Source organism: Athene noctua, chromosome 7 (assembly GCF_965140245.1).
Source record: "Athene noctua chromosome 7, bAthNoc1.hap1.1, whole genome shotgun sequence".
Taxonomy (NCBI): Eukaryota; Metazoa; Chordata; class Aves; order Strigiformes; family Strigidae; genus Athene; species Athene noctua.
In genome coordinates, this window is record NC_134043.1 from 18,891,318 (window position 1) to 18,916,536 (window position 25,219).

The 25,219-nt window shown below is 38.3% G+C and overlaps 1 protein-coding gene across 1 annotated transcript in view; it reads right to left on the reverse strand.

The window, feature by feature from the left end:
- ITGB6 (integrin subunit beta 6) overlaps nucleotides 1-25,219 on the reverse strand; it is a 49,302-nt gene that overhangs the window by 12,086 nt on the left and 11,997 nt on the right. The window contains exons 3-14 of the mRNA XM_074910235.1: nucleotides 20,811-20,875; nucleotides 20,291-20,367; nucleotides 19,485-19,564; nucleotides 16,510-16,711; nucleotides 15,349-15,595; nucleotides 14,324-14,489; nucleotides 13,620-13,781; nucleotides 12,738-12,833; nucleotides 7,236-7,325; nucleotides 2,139-2,273; nucleotides 1,503-1,920; nucleotides 368-590 (exon numbers count right to left, since the gene is read on the reverse strand). Of these exons, the coding sequence (XP_074766336.1) occupies nucleotides 368-590; nucleotides 1,503-1,920; nucleotides 2,139-2,273; nucleotides 7,236-7,325; nucleotides 12,738-12,833; nucleotides 13,620-13,781; nucleotides 14,324-14,489; nucleotides 15,349-15,595; nucleotides 16,510-16,711; nucleotides 19,485-19,564; nucleotides 20,291-20,351 (1,880 nt within the window). The 5' untranslated portion in view covers nucleotides 20,352-20,367; nucleotides 20,811-20,875. The remainder of the gene's footprint in view (nucleotides 1-367; nucleotides 591-1,502; nucleotides 1,921-2,138; nucleotides 2,274-7,235; nucleotides 7,326-12,737; nucleotides 12,834-13,619; nucleotides 13,782-14,323; nucleotides 14,490-15,348; nucleotides 15,596-16,509; nucleotides 16,712-19,484; nucleotides 19,565-20,290; nucleotides 20,368-20,810; nucleotides 20,876-25,219) is intronic.

Consider the following 25,219-nt stretch of genomic DNA (forward strand, 5'->3'; position numbering starts at 1 on the left):
TGGGGTGTTTTCATTCTGTACTGTGGACTGGAAGGACTTTCAGCTGTTTTTGTCTGATGTTATCGTATAAGGCCACCACCATTCTCATTAGTTGTACAGCCAGGGACAGCAGTGGAAGCATGATCCTGTATTCGTGCTGCTTGAAGGTGACTGAATTGTTTTCCATGAAGTTCTTTTGTACAAGAGTAATGCTGATAAATTGTTGATGTGTGAGTTTACAACTACCCCTCTCAAAGGGCAAGGAAGCTCTTGGGTTCTGATCTGTAAATCCAATTTACAGTAGTGGCAGTCAGCACACTGCTGGGGCAGTATAGGAAATAGAGACCCGGATGACACAAAACATCAGAGATGTAAAACAACACATTACCGCCTGGAACTGCAAGGGTCACCGCAGAGTGGGCATTTTTCACATGTTTGGCCTGAAGCCGCTGGATGGGTGCAAGCACACGACCCACAGATGCATTCGCCTCTCCCACTGCACACTGTCCCATCCTCAGCAATGCAGGTGCTGGTGTCAGTTGTGCAATTACAGTATTCACCAGTCCATCCACTGTGGCACATGCATTCCCCACAATCACAGTCACCATTGCCTGGAAAAACATTTATTACACTTCAAATCAGTCTCTTAATAAGAATCTGAATGATGGCCTTTAAAATCATTCTCCTTAATAGCAGATATTCTCCAACTCTTCTCGCTCTTAAACATCTTTCTTCCTCCCCCAGAATTTTCAGTTTTTAAGCCAGAGGATCAAATTTTCGCTTAGACTGGCTATAAGCCAGTGCCTCTCCATTCTCTTCACTGGAGTCCTCCACACAGATCTTATCTCCTGACAGTGCACAACCTAATGGGTAAATCCTCTTTCATTTATAGCAGCATAATTTCAGCCTATCTATTCAGCACAATCTCTTTGCTGGTTCCTGCCAGTTTAATGCTATTCCCATTGTTTCAGTAGAATAACTTCTGATTTATAATGGTATAGCCCCAGGAAAAAAATGATAAATACAAGTTCTCAAATTCTGATTGTGTTTTACTAAGTTAAAATAAGAATCATTGAGGTTACTGGGTTAAAATTATAAAAATATCAGAATTATTTTAAAAGAGATTAATTAAGATTGCTATGCTTTAATAATTATGTCAGAGTGAAACTGTACACTGGCTAACAGCAATGTATGTCAAAATACTTACCTAAACGTCCTTGGAGCTACAATCATTTACAGCCATTGAAAGTCTGACCCAGTGTGATGCTAGCTGATATGCTCCAATAAAGCCATGACAACTTAGACTAGCTATGGTTAAAGGTGTCTCATTTTTAAAGTTAGAAGCAAGCTAAACTTTTTTCCTTGTTTTAAGTCTAAATATCGTCCAGAAATATTAAATTACACGTTATACAGAACTGATTGCAGCTGAATATATAACGAAAATATAGATTTGCAAGCTCATAGCTAAGAGCAAGACAAAGCTCTAAAATGCAGACGCTAAAAATAGCGTCAAGGAACTGTACCTCCACACTGGAGCCCTCTGTGTCTCACACATGAGAAGTCATCGCATTCACAGCGCGGCCCGTACACCTTTCCGTACGGGGATGGGTGGCAAATGCACTGCCCGCAGTAGCAGTCGCCTCTCCCGCTGCAGGAGTTCTGCTCTGCTGAACCCTTGCAGGAGCTGGCGCCCAGTGAGCTCTCATCACATTCGCAGCGTGGCCCCACATACCCCGAGGTGCAGACACACACCCCGCACTCGAACGATCCTTTCCCTTTGTTGCATTTTGGGCTGTTCATCTCTGCCTTTGCCTGACAGTTACAGCTGCACTGGGGATGAATTTCCATTTCCAGTGTGTCGCTGAGCCCCACTGGTTTGATCACAATATGCCTTCTGTTTTTTTCACAAGAGGAGAGACTCACAGTCACATTGAAGGAGACCTGGAAGGGAAAGTGGTGGCAGCTCAGAGCTGCAGCACACGGAGCTCTGCAGGGTGCTCTGGAAGCACGTGCAGAGGACAGAACATGAGGGTTGTAGATACCACCTACTTTTTTGTAACTTGCTTAGTGGAAGATAATTTAATGAAGAGCAAACTCTCTACCTTGGTGTCCTAAATTCTCTGGACTTCATGTCTGTTGAGAATTTGTTCTTTACTTACCGTGTCTCCCACTTTCACATGAGAACATTTTCTCTGATGTGGAAAAAAGGTCTCATTGTTACAGATGGCTGTGAAAGAGAGATTGAGCCCTTCTGTCTCTCCCAAGATCTCCAGCTCGACCTCGGACCTCAGCTCCTTAAAGGAAAAAGACGTGAGATGAATGAAGCCGTAGCACTGCCAAATGCTGCTAATGATCCACGTCTCTGTAATATGGACTGTACTTTATCCCAACTTACACACTCATGGGTTTGGCACTTTATTTACAGATCTCTCTATTGCAAGAAAATTGGGGAACAAGCAAAACAAAGCAAGTGCTGACAGAACTGGCTTTCAGTGGAAAGCAATGGCTGTATCATTTTAATATCTGCTATCATGGGGCTTATTTCCTGCCCTTGCAGGAGAATAAATTCAATGTTTTATTAAATCATCTTTCATCACTAAGTGCTCTGCTGACTGACAGGTTTTCCTTTAGCTCTGGTCTTACTGAGGAATGGATTTGTGTCCCTGATTGCATTGCTAGCACTAGGCTTTTCCTGATTAGCCAGCCTATGTCAATATTGCTCCCTCTTTATCTATCCCGGTAGAATCAAACCTCACAATCTCTCTCAGGGCAGGGCAGGCTCTGAGTTCAGTTTTGCCTCAGTGTGAGGCCTCCGTGAGTTAGGCCGATGTTTCCAGGACCAGAGCCAGAGGCAAACCCCACAGAGAGCTCCCACAGCCAGCGGGCTCGCTCCCTTCCTTTCTTCTCCTGATGGAATTTCCTTCTTCGTGAGCTGTCAGTGCTCTTTCAAGTTGTATTCAACAACATTCTCATTTCTTAAACTGATTTGTTCAATCAAACTTGTGTTTCTTAAGCGAAAAACTTACTTCTTGAACTCTCTCATACCAGGTTTTTATATTTAACTCTCTAAAATATTTTATAGCAACTTTGCTTACACAACTTAAACTTAATCCAAAGCCCATAGCAGACCATGGGGAAATTCCCTATGACTTCATTGGACTGTGGATCCACTAAATGGAAATTTTTCAAAAGTACCTTAGCAATTGCTGAGCAAAAGTCCCACTGACTTGGTTCTGTGCTCTTACAAGCTTAATTGCTTTCCAAAATACCCCCTGCACTTCAATCAGAGCATGAGGGGCTCGCTGACTTTACTTCAGTGAGTCATTCTAGTAAAGGCATCGGGATGACTCACTGGAGTAGAGGTCTGGTAGGGTAAACCAAATAAAAGCAGAATAGGTATAAGCCTGCATTAAAAACAGCTCCCTGTCCTTTGTACGTGTCCTGGATTCCCTGGAAATTTGTCTTAGGGCTGTGTTCGGTGGGGTTTTTAATGTCTTTTCATTTGGAAACCTTTGTCAGTAAACCAAAGCAACAGATGTCATGCAAGACACATTCACATACTACACAGAGCTCTTTCCAGCACGCAGCCAGAGCAGTAAAACTGTGCCCTGGGCATCAGGTTGGTAATGTTGGTGGCTCTGGATAGGTCCAATTTTTCCTTTACATTTGTTTTAGAGTTAGGTGTTTATGTTGCTTTTGAAACAATGCATAGAGTCTTCAGTAACAATTTGTTTGCAATAGATGGGCTCTCACAAAACTACCAAGTATGTCAAACCTCTAGATAAAACTGTGAACATTGGTATGTGCTAATGTTATGGGAAATAGCACCAAATATTCCCTCTTCCACCAGCTGCAAACTACAAGACTCAAATAGACTGCAACTGTGAGAGAAAATTAAGTGCTGCTGAACAAGTCATAATACTTTGAATCCTGGTGTCTGTACTGGGTCATTTGAACAAGCCTTGCTGTTGTAAGAGATCAAAATATACACCTTATGCCACTGAAAATGAATGCATAAACTGAGACAAACTCCAGTTTCTTATATCTTAATATCTGTGAGGACTTTTAATGGCGTGTTAAATATGTTAAGCTGCCTGGCCATAGTTTGCAGTAAATAGTGGACAGTTTAGTGAGCTTTAAGCCACTCACAGAGAAACATCTGTGGTTTAAAAAATTTTCTGAATGAAACAACAGACAAAACTGTTGTGCCCTTGTGTTACCTGTCTTTTTAAATATATTATTAGTCTGGTGTTATTTTCCTGTAAGTGAAAGGACCAAGCGGTAAAAAAAAAAAAAAAAAAAGTGGAATTTTTCTGAAATTTTAAAATCCTGGGATGACTTTAATCAAATGGCCTGGTATCTGACACAATGCATTTTAGCCTACAGCTCTGCAATACAAAGTTATTGCAGAATTCAGTGTTAAACAAAGCAGGCAGAAATATGCTTACAGAAGAAAATGAATCATTCTTGGAAAGAACACGAGAACTCTTTGTAACAAATATTTTGACAGCTCAGACTTTCTTAACTTGCTTACTTCCTCTCTGAAGCTTCTAGATAGCCACACATGGTGAACAGTATTAGCAAACCTTGTGTTTGTACAGCAAGCAAAGACTTGAAAGCACTTTCAAAACATTAAAAGATTTAGCCTAACTCTATTCTTGGGGTGAGAATAGTTATTTATTCCTTTTTTGTGGGTAAAGAAACACAGACACCAGGCATTGAATTACACTGCTGGGAGTATGATGAAAAGTCTGTGACAAAAATGGAATTAGATCTTCTGTTTTGCATGTGATTTTTAACCATAGGTCTACCCTCATTTTTCCCTTCCCTGTCCACAAAAATTCAGATGTCTTCACTTATGCCAAAAAAGGTGGTTTTCAGTGTTTTCTGCTTGGAAGATTTTCAATCATGAAGCAACAATATTGTTAACCTTTAAGGTTAAGTGTAATAAAATGTGCTCCAGGAAATTTTGAGTGTGACATGTTGCTACTTGTATACTTTGTATAACTTGAAACTTATGTGGGATTTTAAGAACCTATGAGCAACTCTGGCGCGTGGTCCAGACATGCTGTACCTGAACAAGGACACGAGGAGTCATGGCCAGAAGGCAGGAGCACAATTCCTGCAGTCACCTTCCTGCCTCTACAGGAGGTGAGCGAGCACGGAACTCAGGGCCCCCTCCAAACCCTGCCCCCAGAAGCCTGAAACCAGGACCACTCAAAATAACTCAGGAGCTGCACCGAGGTCACCTCTGACAGCGTTGGGAGATGATCTGCTCAAAGCATGCAGCAGCTAAAAAGCCAACAATGTCCCAGACATCACAAGCAAGGATGCTGAGAACAAGAGAGCATGCATCTTTTTGCCTCTGTATAAACCTTGGTGTGCCTTGTCTTGTGTACTGCAAGCTCTTCTGGTCTCCACATCTCAGGAAGGACTCATTGGAGTCAGGGAAGGTAAAGAGAAGGTCAACCAAAGTCACCAAGGGGATGGAGCAGCTGAGGAGAGACTTAGAAGGGTGGGATTGTCCAATTTGAAGATAAGGTTGGAGGGGTGGAAGGTGTCAATGATGAAATGTTATGAAATCATGAAGACATGAAGATAAGGTGAGTGCAGAGTTATACACCAAACCCCTGACACCAGAATCAAGGTGAACTCAGTGATACTTTAAAACACAGGGAGTAGTTTAAAATGGGAAAAAGAAAAATATATCTTGAAGTAGTGCAACTAGACTCTTTTTTGCCACAGAAGGCAATAGGCACTGAAAATATCAGCAGGTTTGAAAAGGGGAGTAGAAAAAGTGGACAATAGATGCATAGGCAGACACTGAGGGTAAGAGGCAAGGATGCACTCTCCGCCTTTCCAATGTTTCAGCAAGGCAGAAGGTGCCATGACTCTGAAGTTAAAGGAAGCACTGTTCTGCACTTAAAAGCAAAGACACCAGGACACAGAACTGGTACGATTATTTTATGCTTTTTCCATTACTTACTGGACAACAAAACGGTATTTCAGTGTTAAATGTAGGAACCTTTGTCTGTACATTAGAGTGCCAGCCTCAAGAAATCCTGGTGGGGACCAGATGTGACTAACAACAGGTTGGACTCCAGAAGCGAAATCCTGGTGCCACTGGATGTTTAGCAATAGTTTTCCTCATGTAAAAATTACCCCTCCACTATTTACTACAATTTGTAGACTCCCAAGATTAACCTTAAAGTTCTTAGCTTATTTAATTTTCCATAGGACAAAAAATCTTCTGGTATTTTGTATTCAATTTAAAAAAATCATAATTCACCAATTGTCTTACTTTTTATAAGAGTTAGGAGAATTCCGTTTGCCTTCCTATCATCAAGAACAAACTAATTTTGGGCATAATGATGGTAATCTCATTCAGGTGATAGGAGGAAGAGCAGAAAAAAAAAAAAAAGGAAAGAAACAGAAGGTATTCGGAAAGAGTTATTTGGCACTGTAGCCAACTGGTAGAGCAGGTTTTTAAGAAAAAGGGGCTGAGATGGAAAGAGAAATCTATGGTATATCATAATATATGTAAATTAATATATCTGTGTAAAGAGATGTAAAACTGTCTAGAAAAATTCCCCTGACAGAAAGGAGCCAGGCAGCCAAGTTACATTTTACAAACAAAGCTCTGAAGAGCAGCACTGTTTGTATTCCTGTCATCTTTACAGTATTTTTTGCTATTGTCTAAACAAACCTATTCAAGTGTTGGTATTATCTAAACAAACCCATTTTAGCTCCTGTGTTCTTCTTTTTAAAAACCTCAGAACAGCCTCACAGGGGCAGCATCAAATTGCTAAAGCAGAGAAGAGCACTAAGCACAGGGTAGTGCTTTTTTCCCCAAATATTCCTGCAGCAATTGTACATCTGCTCTGGTGACAGCTACCAATGAGAAGTTGAATCCCTGTTGAGGTATTGAACAGGGAGACCTGAATACTTTTATTAAAGAAGGTTTAAGAGCAGGTGTGAAATACAGGACTATGAAGAAGGCAAGACAGATGAGACACTGATGCAAATTTAACATTCCAGCAGAAAAAAGGAATGACAGGAGCTCATAGGAATTTTGTTTCTATGCTCATTTAGTCCTCAGAGTGAACTTTTCCTGTTAAGGTCAGCACCTAAGCATAAAAAAGGATGGTCTTTGATTCTTTTTATGCACTGATTACAAGATACTTGTTTTTATCAAACTGTGGTCTAATTTTGAGAAAGTAGACATGCAGGAAGAAAATACATTATAACCATCTTACCTGATATGCATCAATGATCAGCTGAAGAATATTTCCAGAATCCTTCTGTAGTCGTCCAACCGTAGCTCCAGGAATAAGCTTTGCATAGTTCTGAAAATACAAAAAAACCAACAACGGCTAGGTGACAAGGAGCTACCATCTAGAAAAAAAAAAAAAAAAAAAAAAAAAAAATTGAAGCCAACTAAAATAAATAATAGTGTCATTTTTAAGGACCCTTGTAGACTTAATTACACACATCCTGTTGAAAAAGCCCTATGGAACAGTGCTAATTTCAGTGAAAATTAATGGGACATATGTTGCTAAAACATCTTTGTTGCTAAAACATCTTTGATACTATAGTATTTTTCAGCTCTAATTTTTCAAATTTAGAAGAAAATATATTCTATCAACCACTGTGTTTTTCTCTAATAAAAATAACCAAAGCCAGATTCAGCTGCTCTGCTGTTGGTACTATTCAAGAGTCTTGAATTCTACATCCAATAACAGCGGTCACTTTTTTATCTTTGCAAGCAACTGAACATCTTGAATTCTGATTAGTGAGGGCACAGAAGTTAAGAAGTTTAAACAAGGGGTTACAAGAACCTTGAACAAAGGCCCTTAAAAAACTACTGGTTTATGTTTGATGTAACACCCCAAATGTATCCTAGTAGTATTTGGCTATGATTTATTGTATGTTGACTCTATGTTAATAATACAGTGCCAATTTAACAATTTATTTCAGTGATACTTTTTTTTTTCTTTTTGAAATAAATTGCATTGTGACACTAACATGACATCTAGCAGCTAGATTTTAAATAAGCTCAGTTAAAATTTATCTTGCCTGATTGTTAACTACTTGAACTTCTCTTGCTTGTACCTATGCTTTTGGAAAACAATAAGTCTTTATCATTTAGAAAAAACAGATTGTAGCATTCATTTTCTTTTGCAATTTATCATATCAATGTTGTTATTTTCATTAAAAAGAATTCCAGAGAGCTATAATAAACATAGATTATTTGATACTCTTATAGCCCTGTTATACTTTACATTTCCAAAAGCCCTGTGATTACTTTATAGATTATGTATGGAATACTTATCATTCATTAGATTTCTAAAGTACTATTGTAAATCACTGGGATTAACTGTATTTTATGCTACAGCTGGTGGCTTTGCATTCCTGACTTCTCCTGTGATTAGTGCTCTCTCAAGGATCCTTAGAATATTAAAACTCAGCATTTTGTACACGTGGACCCTTTGGGAGATAATTATAAGAAACGGTGATAAACCTGGAATTTAAACTATAGCACCCTTTAATCTGTGGTATGCAAAACAAACAGCAGGGATATACTGTTCTGAAGACTTTGTTTTATCTTTCCCCTTTGAAGAAAATTTTTCTGCGTGGTGATACAAAGATGACTTGCAAGCCCAGTCTAAGAGTGTATCTCCAGTCCATTGGTTAAACCCTACCTTGTAGCAAATATTTCTGTTTAACCATTAACAAAGTGAGACAGACTGATGCTTTTGGAGTGCTACTATTGTAAAACATCCAAAGGATGCCATGGAATTCAGTCTTTTAACAAACATTCATTAAAAGGTGAACTGCCATTTTGTAGAGATACTCTCATGTTAGTGAAATCTGAGAATTATATGTTTGAGTTCAGTGGGGTTATGTTTAACTTTTAGCAGTGTGATAGAAGAATTTTCACCATAAATAGAGTCTCATGACAAATTTATAAAAATAATTTTAAATTCTGTACAAGTGTGGATACTGGAGTATTTTTAGTTCAATCTTCAGCAGTGAAATGTAGTCTGAAAAACTCAATTTTCAAGCTGTATTGTCCTCTGATATAAAAAGAAATAATTTGTCCAAAAAAGAGCACTTTCTGTTTCAGAAGAAGTGCTGCTTAGTCAGGATTAAAGATGGAGTTTTTTTCCTTATTTAAGTTGGAATACATTTTTAAAGAATTCTGCTTGAAAACAAATAATATCAACAATAACTACTTCATGAAGTTTTTTATATACTAAATAGGATTTACACAGTCAAAATATTATTATTGCCATATTCACAGATGCTTTTAGAGTGAATAGCTTTTATGGTGTAAAAACATTCCCTGCTGCTTTGGTAAGACCCAGCTGAGACTAATGATGCAAAAAGTTATTCATATATGAACATATTTTAAAAGACACTTTTTTTGGGGGGTGGGGGTGGGGGGTGAGAATCCTTTTTATAAATAATCTCAAATTATCAGGGGTCAGTGTAAGAAACTTTGTCCTCTCTCTTGCATTTAATTTTGAGCGGCCTTATAAATGTTTCCGTGTGACTGCTTTCAAAGTTTTTGTGGTCAGAGAGACCATCAGACCTAAACCTCCCCCCTCGTTTGGAGTGCTGTGCAATATAGCTGTTTGGTTGCATGGAAGGATCAAAACGTAACACCGGCTATGTTCCGAGCACATGTATTCTGTGCTTGTGCAATCCATAATACGTGTTTGTTAGAAAATTCAGTTGAAGAGGATCAAGAATATTAAATGACTGAAGTATTTTGGGCTAAATTTTTGGGGATTATACAGGGCTAGAAATATAAAATATATATTTGACAGTCTGAACACTGCACTTAAGACTAATGGAATCTATCAAGTCTATTTAAAGAGGTGCTTTCTAAATCCTCACAGTCATTTTATTGTATGTTTGTCCCTAAGAACTGAATTATAAATAGCAATGATCCATTTTGGGGTCTGACATAATTACATGCTGAGTTCAAGTAGATTTGAGATGAGATATTTGGGGAGAGGTTTTCCACCTCAAACGATAATTAAGGTTGTGAGGGTTTTCTGAGGGAGATTGCAGAATCTCCAACACTGAGAGATTACTTTTTTTAAAAAGAGATTTTACTTTTTTAAAAAAAGAAGTAAACCACCAAGACAAGAGTGGTTTAATGGTGGTGCCCAAGTGCCAGTTTAGAGTCCTCTCCCAGGTCTTCCAGGCTACCTGAGCAGTGCCCTTAAGACAAGAATAACTCTCATTGTCTTGCTTTGCTCTTTTTGCATTCTTAAGCATGGATACTTGGTTATTTACATTTCTATTAAAAATATGACTCACATAGATGAAAACATGACACTATTTTCCTGTTCGCAGGTCCTACATATACTCTTGAAAGTATATGTAGTGTGGAAAAACTGCACTGTGAGACATACATGATTTTTGTACTTGCTTTGACTGATATTCCACATTGCCTACAGCATAGAAAGCAGACCATAACAACTACAGCTACCCAAATAAGTGACAGAAAGCAGCATTAAAAGATGAAAGCAGCAGATAGAATATATTGAATAGGATTACTATATACCCTACAAGATACAAAATAGTTGCACTTTGTTTTCCTAACAAAGAAAGTAGCAAGAAGAAACCATTCCCCAGCTAGATTAACAATGGCTTGCATTTTTTTGTTAGCTATAAATCTTCGTTTAGTGTTCCCAGTGAACAAAGGGTGACATTTGATAACTTTGATACTGGTATAACACTGACACAGGGATACTGAAATAGAAACCCGCTGATAAGAACACTGTTGGCCAACTCTGAGGGTGACCACCAGCAATTTCCAAGGGAAAATATAATGCCATCAGTAAGAGAAAAGTTTCTTTAAACAAAATAAGGCTCTGTAAATTGAAGAGATACTTACAAACTACCTCCTAGAACAGCCCTTATTCATGTAGCTCCTATTAAAATCAGGAAGATTTCACTTGTCATTAATTAGGCCCCTATTAAGAAATTGTTGAGCAATAACGAGGTGTACTAAAAGTTTTCGAATGTACAAATTTTAACTTATCTATGCTGTGACTATAGAATCCTACTGCATTTGTAACTGACTGACTTCTAGTATTGTTGATCTAAATTTTCATGTTTCAGCTCTGTATTCAATACAGTCTTTAAAAAACCCAGACAGTCAATGCTCCAAGACGCAGAGTGGTTCCTTCCTTGTCAAGACTGTAATCTGAGAATTTATGAAAGATGTGACTCTTGTAACTTTTGTTAAACACCTGGAATATTAGTCTTTCTGAAGACAACACTACAACTGGAATCAGTTACAGAAGCACTGGGGAGTCTTCCCTGGGTTACACAGAGGATACAGAAATAGAAAACCATCATGCTGGTGAGTAGCTCAAGGACGCATTTGCTCTCTCCACTGTAACATAGGACCTTCTCCCCTACTCTTTCTTTCCTATTTTCCATGTGGTTATCACACTAGAGAAGCACTTTTCTTCTCATTCCTTTACTTTTGGCTTTTAATGAGGAATGTTGTGTGAAGGTTTTTTCCTTTGGAAAGATGAACTTATTTTATCAGCAGGATGACCCTTATTGACTCCCTCTCAACCAACCTGAATAAATCTGGAGGCACAATTTCTCTCCCCTTGTCCCCCTTTAAACAGGAGTATGTGGCCAGGCAGACAAGCTTAAACTGCAAAAGCCCTTATTATCCTCACTGAATTCTTATCTAGGATTTCTTTTTGCATGTGAAGATTTCTTCCCAGCAGCAGGACTGGACAGAAAAAGAAATAAGAACTGCCAACATTCCTTCTTATTTTATCTTAGAGGGCTTTTGTTCACATTCAATGCAAAAAGCAGTTAAGCAGCCAAGCAGCCATTGGTGGCTTTGCCTCGTCTCACAGCTGGAATATCCAACAGGCCAAAAGCAGCACAGGGATTTGGGAAGGCTTATATTAATGGCTGCTGAAAACAGGTGCCTATACAGATGACTGATGGAGCTGCAGGTATGAATTATATCAAATTTATTAAAAATATGTATTCTGCATATCTGTAATGACTGCTCCTCTGCTCTCCCCTCTCTCCTGGCTCCCATTTCCCATGACATGGCTTCACAGAGCAGGAAATTACTTCACAGAACAGGATTCTGTGAGTCCTAATGTCAAAAATTCCTGTAATGAAGTGTTTTTCTTCAGTAGACATGAGGATTGATACATGATTGAAGAGGACTTTGTCCATCATGTTTTGTATTTTTAATCTTGCTGTTAATTTCCTATTTGCCTCACTGGAAAGAGACACAGAAACAAAGAAAAACTAATAAAACTCTCAGGCCAGCTGAAAAAAAGCCCCCATGATCTCAGAGTTCAGCATGAAGACAAATGTATTTTTCAGAAAATATTCTTGTCTTATAAAAGTAAGAAAAGGCTCAACTATCCTTCTCTATCTTTATAAAACACAAAAGGCTAATCATGATTACACTGACTATTTTAGCAGTGCTTACTTTGACAATCCTTGACATAAAAAAATCAGTGTGATTCAACTTGAAATCCAATTTAATAGTTATCTGAGAACATCAAAATTAATACATGAAGCAGCACTTCCTAAGTAAAAGAGACTTCCTCTGATCTATAATTTCCTACCTATTTTTAGTACATAAATACCTTGTAGAATACAGTGCTTATTACTAGAATTATTGTATCAGCTGTGAAAAAGGGTGAACTTTAAAACAAACACTGGCAAATGGAACATTTTAGTTTGCTCACCTCATATATGTGAACTTGCTCATTTGTTACAGCAAAAATTAATAGAACATTGTTTTGCACAAGTTTGTCAATTAATTGTCCAATTGTGGGATACTCCTGCAAACAAACAGAAGAGAGCCACGTCAATCGGTTTTTCATGTGCATCCGGTTGCTAATTATCTCCCATGAAACACACATTGAAATGATCATAATTAAAACTGTACTCTCTGCATAGTATAAAGTATAATTAGGCACTACATGTATAAAAAATTTAAAATAGTATATATAATTTACTCGTGCTGTTTTTAAGGAAACCCCTCTGAGAAAAGTACAGTGGCAGCCTCCTTACAGGGACACTTGGATCAGTAGCACCTGTGATATATACATATATATATATATATCTGTAAAAAACCCGAAGAATCACACTGCACCAGAGCAACTGGGTATTAGACCTCCACTGAACACCATAGTGCATATATTCTGTATTTTTGAAGACTGAATGTTAAGCTGGTAAATTCTCCTACATGAACAGTGTCCTACAAATTCCTGAAGTTCTCCTGAATTCAGACCCTTACAGGGAACATGATTAATACAAATTTTGTCTTCCCTGCAGAAGGAAATACTAGTCAGCCCCATTCCATGTGTTTTCCAGGTTAGTAGGAATACGATTTGTGCTTTCTTTTTTCCTAGTTAGAATCTATACTAACCCCATACAAACACACCCTTCTCTTTTTACTGAAATATGCAAATGTACAAACAAAATAGATTACATTAAATATCTGGATTCACCAAATTTTACACTTTTCAGTGATAAAGGTATACTTTCATTAATTTTCTAATTTGCTCATGTTAGTCTTTAAATTTCCAGAATGCAAGAGCTGTACAAAATTCATAGCAAATTACCAGAACAGTTGACATGGAATATTCATTATTGTGGTCCAAATGACAGTTCCCATCATTAGGAATAACAATTCCTGCCAGTTTACTGTCCATCCCAAAATGGGAATCAGCATCACTCACGAACACCAGCAAATGTAGAGAATCATTCCTCCATCCAATTTTTTCCTGTCATTTAAAAAAGATTAATTTAGCAGGCTGTATTGCACTCATAGTGTAGAAAAGCAGCAAAAGATTTGGAGAATGGCACCTCAAAATAAATGAAGGGAAGCATTTTCAAGGGAGTGTCAGAAACATCACAACATCTCCTAAGGGATGATGTTCATTCCATTGTCTTTGGCTAACATTTTGTCTTCCCATTCCTGTGTTTAATAACATGGGTTGGCCATGTTCATGTCAATCTGCTTACTACTCTAAACATAGTTAATAAAAAATATTTAAAGAAAAAAAAATTAAAAAGCCAGACCCAGTAATTATACAGTTGTTTTGGTTTTTTTCCCTGGCAATTAAAAAGAAACACTAAAATATTGCAATATGCATGTTTTACTTGATACAGCCAAAAGTATTTTCACACAAATCTAATAAGGTTCTTGGACTGCATTAAAAAAAAAATCAAAAAATAATTATCTGCTGCTTTGAAATACAATCATATAATACTAGAAGCAGTAATATACAGAATAACTAATATTATACCTAGAAGTTTCAATTACCTTGCAAACAGCTGCCTGCATAATTGCATCAAATCCTCCCTCTGGAGTGTCTATATTAGCAGAGATTCGCTGTCCTTTCACAATTTCATTGAATTTTTCAGCATCATTTGTTAGTGACAAAACATGTTTGTATCCAAAGGTGGGTAAGCACTCATATGGTACACTTCTACAAGATAAGTGAGACAGTTTATGGATAATACAGAGTGAAAAATCACTACAATAGCTACTTCGCAGGCCTGTCTGGATTAGGTTTTGTTTATGTATCTCTCTTCTGTGTTTGAGATAGATCTGTTGAAAAACTAAGACAATCAAAGAGCATCCAAGTGAGGTGGGCAATGTGGACAGGTCAGCATAAAGCCTGGGAAGTGCCTCCTAGAGCATAGTAATTCAGCCAGTTAACGATGTGCAGTCAGTCCTTGCTGTGCTCCTGGCTGTGCCTTATTTTCATTCTCAGAAGCACATTAGGATCTGTAGTCCCTTAATGACATTCAGAGAGCACCACCAAGCTGCTGCAGTCCTGCTTCAGGCTGCAGAGCACAGCGTCGCCTCCACGTAGGTTAGGAAAGGGCTAGGGCAACCTGGGTTTGGGGGATGCTAGATCTTAAGGGAAAAAAAACCAAAACCAACATTGATGGGTAAAGGAAACTGCTATTCTGCACTGAGTTTGCACCTGCTTAGTATAGCAATGTCATTAAATTCTCATATATATGTATATTCCTGCAAATTAAAGAAAAATACATAATTGTTCTGCATACCTGTTTGTTAACCCATTAAGCACATCTGTAACTAGCAGCAAAAGCTAAAAAGCAGAATCACTCCCAGATTCCTGTCTCCAAATAACATAAGACTCAACAGAATAATGATCAGAGCGTGAAACTAAAAGAAACACATCTTGTTTTCCAAACTGACTCATTTGGAAGAGGGCAGAGGTTGCAGTGAGGTTGCCGAATTGAATTTTATCCTAAAGATTAATATTATGACTTAATGCTGGCATGCAAACAGATGTAGGTATTTTCCCTGCCTACCTGCAAGGGTTGTTTATTTCTGCAGCTGTAGTTTTGATAAATGGTGAAACTGGTTTTTCAACAAAAGATCCAAACCCCAGTCTGAAGTTGCTTGTTAGTTTCGACATTTCTTTAGAAAGAGTTGAACCCAATTCTTTGATTGTATTCAGATCATCATCCATGGAGGCTGAAAGATCCATGAGGTAATAGAGATCAATTGGATAATCTTCAGTTTGGTGAACCTTGATCTGTATTGTTTCTTCATGTCCTATTAAGGTCACGGGAAAGTGGGATACATATTAACACTTCTACACAGAAGTAATGAGCAATGCCAATTTCTTCATAAATTTATACCTATGGTGAAAGTTATCTAGTATTTTAAATCACCATTAGAATTAAAAAAATAACTTCAAAAATTCTCTGTCAACAAAAACTCAAATGAGGGTCTGAAAAATTTAAAGCAGTTCTAGTGTTTTTTTTTCTAAACTGTTCTTCAGTAAAGTGATAAGCATAGATTTAGAATGTATTGTTATAATTTGAAAAAATATGAGAACATCACTTCAGCAGTACGCAGCTTTAGAAAATTTTGATATGAAGCTAAGTAAAATTAAAGGTAGCACTTGTGGGACATACCATGTACTTTAGAAATTCAAAGAAAACCAGAGTGTACCCATAGGTTTTATTCTCAGTTCCAAACCTATGATGTAACCTAAATGGTTGTCTCTTATGTTTCTTTATTCCAAATTTACTCCAGGAAAAAATCACATCTCAGGGACCCCAAAGTAGGTTCTGGAGTGTTTCCATAAATGTCACTGGTACCTTGTAAATCCTCAAAGCAAGACTTTATGTCGCCTCTGAGATACACTGTTTGCCAGACCTGCAGGGGAGAGGCACAGAGGCAGGGCTGGGGAGGTGCTGGGGATTTTCATTCTCTACCTGCCACCTCAATGGCAAGGAAATAGAAGAACTAAAAAAAAAATATTCCTTATTTTTATGAGGTACCCAGCACTTCTGAAAGTATTTTGAACTCAGTTGAACCTAGTTTTCATCTGATGAGTCAACAGATAATTTTTGTCTCGACACAGGTTTATCTTTATTCTATCAAGATTTTTTTTAGACCATTCAGTCTTCAACATATCACCTTGGCTGAAAAAAGAATCCCACACCTATGGACTGACTTACCCGGTCGCAGCCTGAGAGTTAATTTTTGAGGAGAAATCTGTGTGACATCAGAAGTGTTCTGGGTTGCTACAGTTAGGGGCTGGTTTCTGTGAATTTCTACTTCTGAAACGGGAAATTCAATCAAATTCAACTGGCATCCTTTTGACAAAAGGTTTTCTGGGGTATCACACCTCCCATGAATTCCATCAGAGTCTGTATAATTCTAAAGCAAACAGGAGAAGGAATGGATGAGTTAAATGTATTTACTGACCAGCCACCAACACCTGGCTGACAAAAGGTCAATCTAATGCAGGGAACAGAAACAAAGGTGCAAGTTAGTGCAAACTAGTGCAGAAAGAGATCTAGGTGGCACAGAAATCTAAATTTGCCCTTCATGGATCATGTCACACAGGTGTATAATTAATGTAACTTATACTGATTTGGTATCCTGGGAGAAACTGCTCTATTGTGGGGAAATGGGAATTGTGCCACTCACTGCATTTGGCTTCTCACAGTACTGGGAATGGTAACACAAAGGCCCTGTGAGACCCTGTTTTTTCTATTACAGGATTACACTCAAATTCGTCTTCCCTAAACAGTTTTGAACTGCTGATGGAACAACAGCATTTAATAACAGAAGAGGTCTCGCAGATAATAAATTTCTACAAATTTTGTGACAAACTGATGGTGGGCTACCCAGTCTTCACTGTTTTTTCCTGACCTACCCTTTTCTCTCAACACTCATTTAATACGTTCACTGAAGCAGATACCAAGTCCTTATTGCTCTGCCTGATGCTCAACAAGCACCCAGCCTCCCTCCTTCGCTCCCCAGTGCCAGTGGGGCACACAGCATGCCCATGTCTATCTGGTTACGTTTGGCCCAATGTCCTACTTGACCTTCCCCCGTCTGAAGGAAATCACAAGCCTGTCGATATCAGTTGGATACTCGCAGTTTATTTTTGTTACTCACTTCAAAGCACTAGATATGCATTCCTTTCCACAACACTGCTGCAGGGTAGGTACTATCCCTGTGTAGTGATGAAGTTAAAGGCTGATTTTACAAAAAGGCTTCTGTGCCTTATTACCATTTCCTAGAGCTATATCTAGAGTTTAGATCCTCAAAATCAGTCAGATGCCTCCTGAACTGGAAAATGCTCTGGCCTGCAAGACCTTTTGACCAAAACCTGGGCAATGTCCAGCACAACCGACACCAAAACATTCAATTCCTGCCTGATGGTCATGGGTCCAGACCATGGGGCCATTCTTTACTCCTGGATGTGGGCAAGCAACCTGGGGTTCAGCCATTAAGCCACAAATATTCTCTGAATTCAGTCACTGAAAAACTTTCCATCCAAAGCAAAACAAATTTACTTTAAACCTGTTAAAACCAGAACTGGGACCCTTCTTTCCACCAAAATGTTACACTTCATGCTTGAAAATTATCAAGGATCTTACATATTTTGATGGAAGCAATGTTGAGACACCTGATGAGCACAGAAGTTTGTTATTCTTCAGACCGAATCTGATGTCTTTGCTCAGGCAAAACTCTGGCCAACTGCTTCCTGAATACAGGATGCATAAAAAACGTGTACCATTATAAAACTTTCACAGGGAGATCCATATCATCTCCTTTAGTTACACACTTTGATTTGCCGGCTTTTCAAAACACATATGAAGAGGCAAGCTCATATTTCAAATACAATTACAAGGTGTGTTTTTATCCTACAGAAACCAGTGGTTTCTTTAGAGGCACTTGTGTTTACTCTGACACTAAAGCTTCTACATCTTTTGTGCTCTTGATGTGTGTTCTCTAGGAAACAAGTGAATGATCCTGTGAACAAAGAAAAAAATCATGTTCACTACTCTGAAATTTTCAATAGTTCCACAGCTGGGTCTTTTTTTAAATTAATAAATTGTGTTTCATTTTTATTTTCTGAAAATACATGGCAGTAGTCAAAATTATGTGATCAGATTTCATTTAAAGAAAATTCTGTTTTGATTGTTAAGTACAAACATAAAAACTACTGCTAACACACCAGTGTGGGTGGGTTTTTTTTCCCATGGTAACATTCTTTGCAAACTGCTATATTATTTTTAGCAACTTATTTTTTTAAAAAGTGCTGTTTGGTCTTTGTCAGCTACTGCATAAAGCAGTATGTTAATCCCATCATAGGTATCATCTTACTATACAGGAAAGCAAGACATACTTTTAACAGCAAATGTGTAAATCAGAAACTATCATGAAAGAGACTTATTTCTCTATTATTTCTGGGAAGTTTGCAATTGCTGACTATCTTGTTAACATTAATGAACTAAAGGCTGGAATATTACTGTGAAACAGGGAGATAACCTTTATCACCATTTACAGGTGGAAGTTTTAAAAGCAGAGCTGTTAAGTGACTTGCTTGGGGTTACACAGAAAGTCTGCAACAGATATATGTAAAACAGATACAGATTTTTGTTTAAGCCCAATGTCTTAGAAGAAACACTTACACCTACAGCACACTAATTGTAAGACTGACACTGACATCATACTTAAAATCAACCACAGATTAATCATTTGTATATGCAAACTGACTGGACCACCTTCTGTTTACACTGTCTTGGCATGTAATATGTAAGATGCAGTCTCGTCTCTGCCTTGATGTCTGGTGCTTCATCATCAGTGCTGTGGGTGAATCAGCCCCAAGGCTGGTGACCTGAGCCACTCTAATAGCACTTCTTTTTCTACCTTAGATGAGGAAGGTTGTTTTTTGTGGTTTTTTGGTGTTTTTTTTATTTTTGTTTTTTGTTTTTTTTAAAAAAAAGACAACAATGAATAATGGACCATAAAGTCTAGATTGAATTCCACTTTTGATCACTAGGAGGGCTTCACTAAGCGCTGCATGCATTACAAAACCACAGGCTGACCCAATTAAGTCAATACTTCATCACGCAGAGCTACTACAAACACTTCAAGTCTTACTTTGAAATTTTTTTGTTATAATTTACTCTACCTCTTGAAAACACCAAGCACAGTGTGGTCCGGAAAGCAAGCAATCTTCACAAGTCACTGTACTTTCCTGAGAACAGGTTCCTAAATTTAAATCCAAGAAGATAAAAGACTATTAACGTGTTTAATCATTCAATTTATGAAGAATTTTGTCATTTAGTGAACATGGGAGGTGAAAAATGCACACATTTATCCATATTTAGAATTATTGATAAAATTCCTGCATTACAGTATTTCTACTGATAGAAGATTAACTCTCTAATGAAAATTAAAAAGCCACAATTGCTGGCAATTAACATACTTACTTTTGCATGCTTTATGGATGGCATTCATTGAGAATGTTACTTGTTTTCTCCAGTGAACCTAATAAAGTGTTACATGTGTTTCTGGTATGGTGCAAATTTCCAACATAACCAGGAATATTAAAAGAATAGATTTATGTTCACTCTATATGCTTAAAATTGCTTCACTCAGGTCTGTAGAAACTTGATATTATTTTAATTTATTGTGAAGTACCAGTCAAACACTTAGTCACATGTATAGTATTAAGTTTCTCAGTGGATCAAACAGTGATTCGTATAACCAAAATTGCTCAAATGCCCCTCTCTTTCATACATCTTGTGCTATGTAATGACCATATAAATCTAGATGAATTTGCAGGGTCTGTCAGCAGTCTGTCAAAAAAAAAAAAGTCATTAAACAGAAAGGAATGATTAAATACAGAAGACAGAAAGCTATTTTGTACCAACTTCAAGCAAGAAACAATGCAAAAATGGTTTTGAAATAGATCTCCCTACCTCTGAGCCTTACCTTGCACATAGTTATTCCTTTGCAGAAATAGGAAACAGAGGCAAAGCAATTCAATCCCCATTCGTTTTCAGTGCTGGCTGCGTGACAAAAAAATATTAGCATGTTAATTATTTTCCGCGTAAAAGTAGAATGTCAGAAAAAAACATATATTCCTGGAGGGTGTTTTCAGATGTCACCTACACTGGATTGTGAGGAAACTTCAACCCTACCGGGACAGACCATAAATAAAAGTGAAAACAAGGGCTACCTGGGCAGGTAAAGCAGACAAGCTGTGCATAAAGTAACGTGAACATGGTTATCACTTCCTTGTTTTCCTGGACTCCTTATAAGGTATAAGGGGAAAATTCATTCAGGAGAAGATTTCTGTCAATCCCAGTCACTCTGGGTCCTAGAGCAACCCAGCCGAGAGCAGGTTTTCCTGCGTACAGCAACTCTTTAAAGTGTCCTCTAAAATAATGCCTTTAATTGTTCCCTGAGGGAGTGCGTTAGGCAGACGGATCATTACAATTACTGAGTATACCTGGACAGGTGTAAAAATCCCATTTTTTCAAATTTCATGATGTGGAGGGAAACTTGTGAAGGCAACTGCAAAAAAAACCAAAAAGCAATCACTTATTATAACTGAGAACCTGGCTTCGGTAATTCAAGATACAGGGTACATTTATTAACATTGCAAAATGAAAGAAAATATTACAGTTGTGGATTTTTGAAATATGTACAAGTAGGAATAATTACATTCCAGTTCTGCAACTGACTTGGAAAAAAAAATCATGTCAGCTTTAACTCTGTGTAATAAGTGGCAAAATATTCTACAGCACAGATACAACAATATAACAAATTATTGCTATCTCTTTTCCCTGCTCCCAATCTGGAATGAAGGCAAAATGTGCATTTCTTACAACCTTATTAAAAGGAAATAAAATTTCTTATTTGATTTAATCTCTTCACATCTTTTATGCTCTGCTATTGTCTGTGTTGAAAATCCTTTGTTCAGGACAAGCCCTCTCTTATCATAAAGGTTTACAACAGACTCTACACAGTGCAGCATAAAATTATAATTTTATCAGTTGTGTTGCTGGCCTGAAAATATATATACTTTTTTTCCTTTTTTTCTACAGTCAGAAATCCTACCCAAGTTAGCTCATATGGACTAGGTTGCTCTCATCAAGCAAGGATCAGACCTCCCTTTTCAGACTGGTGGTAGCTGCAATCTTAGGGCAGAATGTGAGAGTAGGGATGGGTCTATACTAGTTAAACTCAACATGCCTGGAAACATTCCTGGGCTTTGAGGCCAACTGGCACAGAAAGACCAGAGTTTATGCTTGCAAATTGCCTATTGGGACCATTCTAGCAACCAAACTGTGCCCAGAAATTGTTTGCAGAGATTGTTAATTGGAAGAGGTCAAATTCATGCCAGGGAGCATTTTAACAGTTTTAATAGCATAGACAGTCTCATACTAGTGCCTGGAAATATTCCCAGGCGCATCCCATTTTCCTGGTATTTACACAGCCTATGGGTAGCTTCATAGCAGCTCAAACTGGATTACGTCAAGCCTACCTTTGTTCTGCCCTTGTGTTCCCACCCCTGCACTCCTTCCAGGAGTCATGTCCAAACAAACAGTGCACTGATTCAAAATGATCCAATTAAAATTCAATCACCTTCCATGGAGAAGGTGGGGAGCTGCTTTTCACCTAGCTGGGTCCCTTGAACCGTGTGGCTGCCCAGTGCAGAGTGAGAGCCCACGTTATGGGAAGGAGCAGGAAAAACAGACAGAGTTGGCAGGAAAGATGGGAATATGTTAGGCTGAATTTAGCCCAGCTAAGGCTGTTGTGGAACTGTATCTTAACATTTCTATTTATAACAACATTCCTAAGTCTCCTTCAACTGCTTTCTATACCTTGGAGTGTCCTTCATAAGGCACAGCAATTTCCTGTGGCATCAAAAAAGCATCAATTAGATTATGTTCCCTCAGCTGGTGAAGATGCAGCTCTGTGAGGACACTGTAACTGTGTAAGGTCAAAAAGAAGTGGAGTCAACCAAAAATGTTTGCTTATACCAAGAAAAAAAATCCTCCTATAAGTGCCATCAAAACCATTTTATTTCCCTGTTTCTGATTTACATTTGTGTATGTGTCCTTTAATATTGTCACTACCTCTAACAGCCTCGTGGAGCTCCAACACTCAGTGCTTTTACTCTCAACATACAAGGTCACTTCGTAGATCTTACTAGGCCCTGGTAATATAACACCACATCAAAGCATGTGCTCAAAGGACTTGGTGGCAGTCCTTCAGCCACCGAAAGGTACCAGACACCAGCAGTGTCCCAGATTAAGGACCAGCCAGATGAACAGCTGGCAATCCACAAATGCTTATTCTTAGATTCAAGGTATCAGACTTTCTAGTGTAGAGAGAATGAATAATACATCCTACATAAAATTTACAAATTTTGTTTGAGATTATGAGTTCCCCATTTGCTTGTGTGACAATATTTTATATAGGTCTTGGCAAGGACATCATGACTGGAGGCAAAGTGCCTGCCTCTGAATGGGATGGCTGCCAAAGACTAAGTCTTGCCTGAATAAAATAACTAAGTTTCTGCAAATTATTAAGAACAGACCTACCCAGATTGTCTGGAGTGAGCAGAGAATGAAAAGTAGCAGAACAAATAACAACAAAAACACCCAGGAAAAGAAGAGAGAAAATTCAGGGTTGGTTTTGATTTTTAAAAATTCACACAGTGAGAAGATCACAAGACTGGACAGAGTGGGAATAAAAAATTCTCTGATAGAGGCACAGGAAGTTAAAAGAGGTCTGGGAAGGGAGATGTCATGTACCAAGAGTAAATCTTGGGCAAGGGAAGAAAAGCTAGGCTGGAAGCTGACAGATGATTCTTGTTTTGAAACATCACCTAATACCTTGTGTAATATCTGAAGGTATGTTGACCAGGAAATTTCTCTACTAATTTAATGCTTTATTGGCTTTAACTATCACACATGCTAGAAGAGCAGAATTGCAATCTGGAGTAGCCACAGTGATGTGGGGAGGGTGCATAAAAGACTTTGGGGTCCTGACACTGCATGGTTTGACAGCAAGGTTCCCCTTCTTTATAAGGTTTGTAAGATGGAGTCTTGTTTTGTTCACTCAAAGGCATCAATTCAATTAGATATAACAAAAAGGTATTTTATAGTACAGACAGGATGCAATTATTATTGTTTTCATCAGCCACTACATATTCATTTTGGAGCAAATTCTGGTCTTAGTTAAATCAAGGTTACAGATCTATAATGACACATCAGAACAGAACACAGCTGTTTATCTTTCAGTATGGGCAATGCTGAGCAATGCAAGTCTGTGGTTCCTTGAAAGATAATAAAATTTGTATAGGATGAAATCTTTAGTGCATTTCCTCCCCATACCTGGCACTTACAAAACATGAAGATATAGCACAGAAAGATATTCTGTTCATCCAATCAACTTTTAACAAATTCACTGGCAAGTAACACACATTGAATATCAAGATACAGAAAGAAAGAAAGCTAATGCTGGGGACAAGGAATAAGAAATAAACTAAAAACCATTAGACTCAAGTTACAGTTCATTATAATTATGGGCGCTTTTTTCTCTAGAACAATGGTGTATCTTTTCGGGCACACTGAGCTGAATCCACAAGTAAGCCTGGTGATGGGTCTGTAAAGGTTCCAGAATGGGAAGTGTTTGACTACAGAAGCATGCCTCACGATTGGCTCATTCAAATATAAAAATTACTTCATTATAGAAAAAATGCCAGTCTCTCCTGCAACCAAGGTATGAGCTGATGTAGCATAATTACACATACAGAGAGACCAGCCCAAGCAAAAACAACAATTAGTTCCGTCTGTGCTAGACAAAACCTGGAACAGGAGGCCTGTTAGCTCCAGTGAAAGCTGATCAGACAACGTAAGAGATCAGTATGTCCCAAGCTTATCAGAGCAAGGAAAATCTCTTTTAATTAGAAGCCGGCAGGCTATCCCTATGGAGGAGAAACTCTTGTTAGTGATCTCTCAGTCTTACACACAGCCCAGGTCTTCATTTCCAATGCTCTTCTCATTAACAGTCTCAACCTGAAAGACTGGAAAAATACAAAGCAATTTAAAGTCTGAATGTCGCACAGGCTGAGATGGTTCTCAGAATATTTACAGAGGTGGGGGGAAGGGTCTCCTGCACTTCAGAAAACATTTCTCTCTTCTTGTCCCTCATCAGAGAGTTTTGTGGGACTGGAAGCAGTGAGGTGGAGCTAATCTCTCCACCATATACAGTTGACATTCACCTCCTCAGTGCATCTGTAGAGGTAAAGGGCTTCACTCCTTAGGTCAGAGGCAGGTTGCTTCGCATTTGAAACATCTGTTGACTTTGTTCTCTCCCTGGCTGGTTTCCAAAACAAATCTGTCTAGAAAGCCCCTGATGATCTCTAACAGGGAATCAAAGTGGAGTTTAAAAGCTTCCATCAAACTTTTTCACCCAAAAGATAGTGAGTGAAGAATATACAAAAGTCTACAGAACGAGTGGTTAAAATACTTTTCTCCTCAAACCAACATATGTTCTGTAGCTGCACAGACAAGTGCTTCCGGACTCTTGGGCCAGCAGAAATGGAAGGCGTTTTCTTTGGAAAAAGTCTACACAGAATTATATCCCTCAGCAGCCTGACAGACCCAGTTTCAAAGAACAGCAACGACAGATGTTTCAGAGGATGACTGTCAATTAGCTAAGCAATGAAGCCTGGAAAAAAGTTTCCAAGCTTGAAACTTAGATCCATCTCTAAGGAACTAGAGGTGATTTGAGTAGCCATACAGCAGTATGAATGTCCTACAAACAGGACAAACCAGCACAGACAGAAACCACACACAAATACTGTGGTGATACTGTCCTGTCTCTATCTTTGCTGCAGCACAG